This window comes from Trifolium pratense, linkage group LG7 (assembly GCF_020283565.1).
Source record: "Trifolium pratense cultivar HEN17-A07 linkage group LG7, ARS_RC_1.1, whole genome shotgun sequence".
Taxonomy (NCBI): Eukaryota; Viridiplantae; Streptophyta; class Magnoliopsida; order Fabales; family Fabaceae; genus Trifolium; species Trifolium pratense.
The window spans coordinates 43866258-43876228 of NC_060065.1; the positions used below are offsets into that span (position 1 = coordinate 43866258).

Sequence of the window (9971 nt, forward strand, 5' to 3'; positions counted from 1 at the left end):
AATGACAATTACCAAATATATTCGAAACATATAAAAAGTAAAAAAAAAATAGATTAAATTAAACTAACATACAGTATTAACAAAATTTAAAATGAATAAAAAAGGTTAATGCAATATATATATTTATACTAATAAAAAGATAAATAAATATTAAAATATATGTATGCGGTTTGATTCGGATTGGATCGGTTTTAAGAAATCAATCTGATCCGATCCAGCGATTTTCACAAAAGAACATCCAAACACATCCAAAAAACTTCGGTTTTTTGCGGTTTTTGGTTTTTTTGAATCGGTTATCGGTTTTTATTTGAATTGGTTTGGATTTGAGCAGCGCTAGTTTGTAGGACCTCTTAATCCAAAAACGAAGGGGACCTAAAGTGTGGTTGCTATTTCTCTCACCTTTATTATGCTACTATTTTTATTGCATGAATGGTTCAATATGTTGGGAGCACCATAAATAACCCGGCACAATCTATGGTCATTATTTCTTTATTTAATATATGTATACATACAAGATAAACTATGGTCATTATTGAAGCAAATTTGTGTATGGATGCTCTTGTGGATATATGTTCGTGTCCGACTCAAATTAGACACTAAATAACAACTGATGCGATTGGAACCGGTGTTCCGAGACTAGTTTTAATGTAACCTTTTCTTTTCTTTGGCCTTAGGCCCTCCCTTCTATAAAAAAATAAATTGCGGTCATTATTTAATTATGTAGCAATATCACTCATTATCATATGATAAAATGTTAGTGTAACCCAAAAAAAAAATGTTAGATGGTTGCTTGTCGTTTCTCTTAATTGATCAAGATCTTTTTTTATATCTTTCCATCTATTGAGGGGTATCTTTATGTAGTGTGCAAATCTTACAAGGAAGATATCTATTGGTAGTCCAAATTTTATCGAAAGATATCTTTTGATATAGTGTAAATATTACTAGGAGATATCTCTTTTCTAGTGTGAGCAATATTGTGGACAAAGAGCAACCATCAAAATGTTATATTGACATTTGATAGGTTCAGGTGCAGATTCAAGTCTGCAATTCCTCACTTCTCAGCATTATGTGAGTTTTGTCGATAGACTCTTTATAACTAAAAAGAAAAATATCGTTCATGAAAGTTGGAACATCCCAAATCTCATTTTAAAATACTAAATACAATACGGGTGTTTAAAACATAAATATGTAACATAATGAAATCGAATTAAACTTTATTTTTAAAAGTGAAGCTTATAGTTATAGGATGCCACATTTGACACTTTCATAAAACACTAATCATAAAAGTCTTAACTAGAATATTTTGAAATTAGTCCCCGTGCATATAGTTTAATAGACAGAGATATTGCAAATTATTGTAGAGATCGGGGTTCGAATCCTGGTACTCCTATTTATTCACCTTAAAAGCTGAAATTCTAATCACTAGGCAACTTAAAAAATATATTTTGAAATCAAATAGTATCGCCTAAATCAGAGCAATATAAATCATGGATGAACATGTTATCATGCATTGTCATGTGAAACATAGCATAGTATCATGTTCATACCAGTCCTAGGATGGCAAGTTCGGATCCATATTGACTTATAGAGGCACTTAGACAATTAGCATATATGTGAGGTACACATAGGAAAATAGGAACCATTTTAGAACATATTGGATATACTTATAATAAGCATGCAATGCAAGACATCTCTAAACATATTATTCCCCTAGAAACATAGAACAATAGACATGGAATATGGTATTTGCAAAGCAAGACATACAAAACTTGTATTCACCTAATCCTAAGCTAATAAAATGTTATATTTTTTTAAGAACATATAGAGGTGGCTAAAAAAGTACACACAAGATATCTAGAAATATGTTTTTTCTTCGATATCACACATAGTTGCTCACACTCAATCATGTGACACACAATTCATGACGTAGAAAATACATTTTGATAACACGTTCACATATTTGATAGATTTCTACCACAGATAACTCACCGTTAATAAGGTTAATTTAGGATTTTAAAATAGAATTGAGGATAATTTAGGAAGTGTAATAAAATTGTAAATATCAAATCTTTCCTTCTCTCCCCTCCCCTCCAAATCCCCTCAATTTGGGGGAAAGCAAAAAGCGGTATTTGGAGGGATTTTGCTCCCCTCCCCTCTCCTCCTCTCCCCTCTTAAAAATTGAACCAAACGCAATCTTTTTAAAATATTCTCTCACCTCACTTTCCCTCCCCTCCAAAACCTCCGAACCAAACCTTATAATATTAGAACATAATTATTAATCTTGATCATAGAACATAATTGACTGCCTTTAATAGAATTTCACCTTCCAACAACATTTTTTACATCTACTATAAATTATAATGTTGGTAGGTAAGATGCAAAAAATGATGAATTAAGAATCATCAATAATAGCCACACAATTTGGACCTAAATAATTGAGCCAATTTTAAACTCATAAAGATTGCTAAAGAAATTCGAAAATTTCTCAACGCACCTCAACATTTCTCCCGCACTCCTTAACGCACCTAAAAAAATTCGGAAAATACGTTCCGAACTATTTTTTAGTGTAAAATTTACACTAAAAAAAATTCGGAAAACGTTTTCCGAATTTTTTGGGGAGTGGGGGAGAAAGTGGGTGGGTGCGTTGAGAAATTTTCAAGAAATTCAATAAGATGTAATAGAAGTTACTGTCACATATCATAGTAAATATCTTGCAAATTTGGTCCTCCAGATAATATTAGATTTTATATTAGAGATCTACTGCAAATACTTGAACCAGAAAATGAAACACATAATTGCATTCATCTGTAAGCTTTGAATTTTTTCATTATTCCTCTTCAGTAATTTAAATTACCACCTTTGTCCCTAAATAAAAAAATTTAAAAAAAAAAATTGAACTAAAAAAAAGTAATTTGTACATTAAATTTAACAGTAGTGTACATATTCTCTTTCCAGAATTATCCTTCAACTATTAAGAGAGAAAAATGATTGATCTTTTAATTCTCTTCATTTTATTAGGGATATTTTTGTAAAAAAGTCTTATATATAGGAACGGAAAGAAATGCCATAATGAATATACACATACTTAACCATCTTCCCAATAATAATTAATTACTTTTATCATAAGTTAAACATAAGGAAGACATTGTCCCCCAAGTATTCAGCAGCTCAAGGTTGTTAAAAGCTTTACAAGAGGCCATACAAATTGCATCTGTAAGTGGAAATAAAATAGATGTGATAATCTATGGAGTTACCTAACATGGCCAAGGGGAACATTGATCTGAGGAATAATTACAAGGCAAAAGAGAAAAAATAAAAATGTATTCTTATCTTAATCTTAATGATGCTTTTTATCTGCATCGGATTCTACAACTCAACGACCAGAAACAAATAATGAATTGCTTAATTGGTCAGCTTGGAGTCTTCGCATTTTTGCCTTGTCTAGACGTGCTCTTCTGACCGCTTCTTGAATTTGGCGGTCGTGGTCTTTCAACATCTGATCCATGTTGCTTGATGGAACAAGTAACGGACCAGAATAATGAATTTTATAACCCTTTGATCCATAACCAACCTGCAGCATTGTTACGAAAAAAGGAGCAAACATTGAGACCAAACTTAAAGCAAAATAACAAATTTAAATTCCACTAGCATGTTTGAGACTGAATGTGTCTTTTACAAGACAGTTTGGTCCTTGCATGTGTCTTTTGATGTGTCTTCGGTTAGCTTGGTTCATAAAACTGATACTAACAGAAGACACACTCGGGGATGTTTTTATAATCTCAATACATTCAAGGACTATAGTCAGTAGTACTTCACACATTTAGGGATCAAACTGACGATTTACTCAAAATGTTTTTACAGTTTTCTATACAAATACAAAATCCTATACAGTACAACAAATGAAAATAGAAAACGTTTTCTTAAACAAAAGAGACCCTACACAACAAAATATACAAACAAGGTGAATATATAATATTATACTCCCTCAATGACATTTTATAAGCAAAATTCACCAGATACATTAATTATGCAATGAACCTAGAAAGGGGAAATTTGCTTATAAAATGTCACGGAGGGAGTATATGTTAAAACGTAGAAGGTAGGAATGGAGAAAGTCAAAATACTTACAAGATTTGGGTCTTTATTACTGCCTTTCGCTTCTTCCTTTTGAGAAGCATGTACATGATGCTTCTGATTTTGATTTTGTTGCATCAATGATTCAGATGCCTCCTTGAAGGAACCTGGGAACCTAGTAATTAGTTTTGGAGCCTCCACTTGTGATGATCCAGCACTTTCTCTGCGGTCGTCGGACAGCATACTCCTCCTGGCTGCAACTAAGCCAGAGACTGTAGATAAGTCACCGCCCATTGAAACCTTTGAAGCATCATCCTGGTTCTTCCCGGCTTTCGCCCATGCAGCACGGTGAGTCAGTGGACCTGAATGAGAGGCTCTTTTATGTTGATTTGCCTGGGGATCCACGGTTGCTTCTGCGGCTTGTGATGGTCTAGGGGGTTCAATGGGAAAACCAGAAGCAACTTCTTCAGGATGAGGGTTAAACTTCTCACTCCTGCTTTGCGAATAGTTCTGACCTTGTCTCTTCTGTATAAAAATGTTATGTTTTCGATGTTAGAGAAACGGTTGTAAAAAAAATGAATGATTAAGTGTATGTTTAGATTGGCTTATTTAAGTTTATTTACAGACATAAACACTTGTGAGACTGTTTGGGAGACCTTATAAAACAACTTATGCCATGTCGATAAGTTGTTTTCAGAAGCTTATTTCCACGAGCTCTACAGGATAGCTTGTGAAAACTACTTATAGCTTATATGAAAACAGTTTGACTTTATCTTATTTTTATTAATAGAAATGGCTTATACATTAACGCTTATTTAAGCTGTTTATCTAAACAGGATGCAAAAGGGATAAAGGGATTCCGAAAGAGAAACTTAAAGAAATTTAGTAATCATCAAGAAAATAATATAAATACTCAGCCAAAGAGGAAAGCCATAACAAGTTTCCAGATATGGCAGCACTCGATAGAAAAGTGTATAGCAGCTTTTCACCTTGTCCGTTGGTGACTATTGAACAGATTTAGTAAGTTGTAGAATAGAAAGAGATGCTTCAAATAATCTTCCGTCTAGAATAATTTATATTTATAAATGCCCAGGAAAACTGTCCGTCTATGTGTTCAGTTTAACTTTAAGACACATCCCTTCTAAGGAGTTAAGTACTCATCGATTATTTTAAGATACCTTTCGCATATTTAATTAATCCACGAAGGAAGAATGCATCAAAAATATATATTATGAACTTGAAAGTTGAAAGACGAATTCATCTTAGAGTTTATCTAAAAGACGTATACACTTGAAAGGTTGATTGTTCTCAACAAACAGAACAAAGACACACCACATAACCAAGTTGAGGTTAGTATTGGAATTAACAATGATTTTACCTGCATTGACACAACCAGTTCAGCATTGGCATCAGGTGCAGGAATAGCTCGAGATTCTCTTACACCTCTTCTCTCGGGATCATGTCTCTGGCCCTTGCTTCCTGTTGCTCCTTGTCTGCAAACATTAAACCAAAACCATAAATAAAATTCTTACACTAAACTTTACAAGCCAGCGCTCGAGAACAAGAAGTACAAGAACCTAAGATAACATTACAGTAGAACTGACAAGCATCAGTTAGATTTTCAGAACCAGATATAATTTGGCTCGATTTATTGATAACATGTACACACCCATGTCATGAATCATATGGAACGTAATAAAAAAAAAAACTGTCCCCCACTATATACTCCCTCCGGTCCTTAATATAAGAGAAAATTTGAGAATCTAATGTATCTGGTCTATACATTAGATTCTCAATGAATCTAAAAAGTAAATTTTATCTTATATTAAGGACCAGAGGGAGTATTATTAACGTGTTGAGAAAACACTGTATGACATAAATGAAATTATTTTGACAATATTTTTTTAAAATTGATTACATAATTTAAAAGATTTTTTAAAATCAAAACAAAGGAACCATACATTAGCAATATTGAAAATACATAACTACAATATCCCACCAAACATTAACACATACCTTCTAGCTTCTTCATCCCGTACTTTAGCATCAAATTCTTTGCTAGGAGGATACTTTGGCAAGCTTGAAGGATCACAAGGTAAAGGCTTTGTTGAGAAGAACTGAATTGCAAGTAAAACAAAAAGAGATGGTCATCAGCAATCCATATTGACTGAAGTTTGAAAGCAATATTCTACAACTAAACAAGCAGTACATAGAAATACGGAATATACCAACCAATAAGTGACGATACAGGAGCATGGATTTGTTTGAGTTTAATGACTACGCATTGACATTGTAAAATGTTTTACACAAACGTCAAATAATATCTCATCATGTAGCCACTTTGTTATATCACTTTCTAAAATATCTCAACAAATGTTTAATTATTTACCTGATGAGATATGATCGCATGATTATGTATAACTTTTTTACAGTCAGTGCATAGTCATTAAACTCTTTGTTCTCTATAAGTTATAACATAAGATTATATATGCACTAATATGACATCAAAACAATCTAGAGGTACACTTCCAGAGGAACCTAAAACCTACATTTGTAAAATAATTAAATCGATGTTTTTCAGACACCAACATCTACTGTCCATATGTACAGTTTCAATGGGAGAAGAGACTTAACAATAAAAAGGACACATAAGAGAATTTCACACCTCACTTATCAAAGCAGATGCTGAAGTTCCACGATCAGCAGGGTCTATGGACAAAAGTGTCTCTATCAGTTCTATTGCAGGTGCAGGAAAGTCTTTGAATGTTTCAGCAACACAACGCCTATAAGGTTGTTGAGGCTTAAATATCGTTGCATGAGGCAATTTTGATTTTCTCCAATAGTCCTCTGAAGGCGAACCACAAAGTTTAAAAATTTTATGTAATTGCTCCACCTACAAAACAAAGTTATAGTTTCAAACCATTTCTTTATAGAACCAAGCTTCATGCACAAGGCCATAAAAGAACAAGTAGTATATTGTAGATAACATAATGTTAATCATATATTAGCGTATTTCAAACAACTACCAATAGTTTCTGGTTAACACGACCTAATTGGTGTTTGACAAATTTCGTAAAGCCGGCATGTAATACACTAGTCATGAATCTAAATTATACTCTTACAATTTTTGAAGAATAGATATTCACAATGTACCATAGTCAATTTTAACAGATGAAAATAAGAAAATGATAAAATGCGACATTTGAATGGGAACATCTAAGCATGCATACCTCAGTTCTACCAGGCATAATAGGCTTGCCAGCATACAGCTCAGCAAGTATGCAACCTGTACTCCATAAATCTACAGCAGTGCCATAGTAAGTAGCTCCAAGTAAAAGTTCAGGTGGCCTATACCAAAGAGTGACAACTCGGCTTGTCAGCGGCTGATTTTGATTAGGATCAAAAAAGCTTGCCAAACCAAAATCTGCAATTTTTAATACTCCATTATTGTCAATCAAAAGATTGGAACCCTTAATGTCACGGTGCAGTACACCACGGCTGTGGCAATGATCAAGGCCACGTAAAAGTTGCTGCATGTAACATTTAACCTGCCAAGTTCCAATAACACATTAAATCTGTTTGAAATTATAATATGACTTGTAGGCTTCAGAAATAAAATAAAATGGTTGAATATTACATTGAAGAAAACTTAGTTGCGGCATTTCCCTCAAAATTTTGATAGGCTACATTTCCAGTAAAATGAACAGAGACAAATGACTTCTGAAATTACCTGTGATTCTGTAAACTTGAGTCCGGGATGTGATGCAAGCCCGGCCAAGTCATGCTCCATGTACTCAAAAACAAGGTATAAACTGCACGACATCCTTGATGTAACCAAGCCTTCAAGTTTTATGACATTTGGATGATCAAGCCTACGTAGAATGTGAATTTCCCTTGCCATGAAGCGAACACTCTCAGGCTCAAGATTATCAAACCTCACTTTTTTCAAAGCAACAATCTTTCTTTGTTCAAGATCACGAGCTCTATAAACATTACTATAAGTTCCCTGGCCAATCTATACATCAAAGAGAGGAAATATTAATACCATTCATGACAACGGCATCCAGAAGGTAACTTTCACATCGACGTAACAATAAATCAAGGAGAAAATGTAACTGTAGGACAGTGTTATTAAATAACAGATATAGAGCAGCAGAATTTGAACAAATCCCTATTGTTCCGCGATAGGCTATTTATTACGAAGGGTTGTCAAATAGCGGCAAATAGCACGGTAGTGTAGCGGAATTAAAACAAATCTCTATTTTCTACAATTTGTGATTGACCATACTACTGTAAAATATCCAAAAGCTACAAGTAGACAAGTCCTATATTAGTATATTCTCATCATTAGCATTTCAAAATCAATTGCTGCTGCGGGCATAAGTATATTTACAATCTAGATAATCGAATTGAATGAAAAAAGGAGGCAAAGAGATTAGGAAAGGTATTAATTAAAGAAAAAGTTTTTTTGTAACATTTAACTCAAAACACTACTGCCAATTGCAAATGTAACAAGAAAGCAAGGGAAAAATAGATTATCAGTATCAAACCAAAAAGCATTTTCAAAATGTAATTAAGTATAGCCACAGAAATAGAAAGAATCATACTTTATCCAACTTCTCAAAAGAATCCGCGCGTCGTGGAAGCCATCCCTTGATTGCTTCACCAGCAACAGCTGCCAGCCATGACGGCCATCCAGCCGCAACATGTTCCCCTTCCATAGCCTTGGGAACACTACCAATCCCCGGATGTTGAGGAACAACATGCTCCATTTTCTCCCTTTTCCTTTCAAAATTATCACCATGAACTCTAACAGAACCATTCCCTTGCTTATCAATCAACGCCGTTCTTGCATCATTGTTATTATCACTTCTTTCCTTCACCCTATATGCTTCCTCCCTCCTCGACGAAGCTCCTCTAGACACACGCGAATCGAGCACAGACTTGTTCGATAATCGCTCTCTCGGACTCTCCTTACTATCCTCAATTGCAGAAGGCTTGCAACACATGCAACCCATTATGCACACAACAAATCACTCCTTCCCACAAAACCAATCTCCAAATTATCAATGTTCACCCTTCAATAACATTTCCATTTTCCTATCCTATTATCCTCTTCTACAGTGCTCATAAGTCATAACTATAAATAACCACCAAACTCAAACTCAGCAACACCTCTTCTTAAATCTCACACAAATAACTACAATAGCAACCAAATATTTACCACCCCATCTCAAATTTGGTCACAAATCATCAAACAAAAGAAAAAACCCAATTAGATGCAAAACCTAACCAACAATAAAACCCTCAAATTGAACAAATCAAACCACATAAATCTTAAAAATCATTACTTTACTCTACCCACTTGAAGCAACAAACACAAAAACTTAAAATGAGAGTTATTTAAACAGTATAACAAATTCAGATATGAAAAACTAATCAAGAAAGTACCAAATACTTGAAATTTACAACAAGCCAGATCCTCCTCGGAACCAATTAAAAATGGCAATTTTGAAGACTCTACGAGTTGAATAAAGAACTAAAGAAGATTTTGGCTAGACCCAGATGGAAAAAATGAAAAAGGGTATTGTTAAAAGTTGGAAAAAGATGAAGGTTTTGAAGAAGGAAAGCATGGATCTAGGGCAAACAGTGTTGAGAGAAACGTGGGAGTGTGTTTTGGAAGATGAACAAATGAAACTAACGTAGTAATAAAAAAAAAACAATAGATTAATGTATATTTTTTTTTTTGGTAAGGAGATTAATGTGTATTTTAATTATTTAGAGATTATTATGTAATGTAAAAAATAAAAAAATAAAATAAAATGAATATTTAATGTTGTCGCGGCGCATATTTATGTTGCTGAGAGAGTGTGTCCCCTGCAGTGCAGCTTTCTGTG

The 9971-nt window shown here is 33.8% G+C and overlaps 1 protein-coding gene across 1 annotated transcript; it reads right to left on the minus strand.

Annotated features, from left to right (window-relative positions):
* Positions 1-3094: 3094 nt before the first annotated feature.
* LOC123895162 (probable serine/threonine-protein kinase At1g54610) lies at positions 3095-9971 on the minus strand. Its single transcript, XM_045945390.1, has 8 exons — positions 8682-9971; positions 7805-8089; positions 7305-7622; positions 6740-6967; positions 6091-6191; positions 5453-5567; positions 4129-4599; positions 3095-3571 (listed from the first exon to the last, which is right to left on the minus strand). The coding sequence occupies exons 1-8, from the start codon at positions 9090-9092 to the stop codon at positions 3374-3376; spliced, it is 2127 nt and encodes a 708-aa protein (XP_045801346.1). The 5' UTR covers positions 9093-9971; the 3' UTR covers positions 3095-3373.

What these genes read in the sequence shown, in the direction of transcription:
- LOC123895162 (XM_045945390.1), bottom strand. Translation starts at nt 9,092, where the DNA reads ATGGGTTGCATGTGTTGCAAGCCTTCTGCAATTGAGGATAGTAAGGAG. An exon ending in CTTTTGAGAAGTTGGATAAA is followed by an intron (nt 8,090 to 8,681) that starts GTATGATTCTTT and finishes TTTGATGTATAG; the next exon opens with ATTGGCCAGGGAACTTATAG. An exon ending in GTAATAAAGACCCAAATCTT is followed by an intron (nt 3,572 to 4,128) that starts GTAAGTATTTTG and finishes ACAATGCTGCAG; the next exon opens with GTTGGTTATGGATCAAAGGG.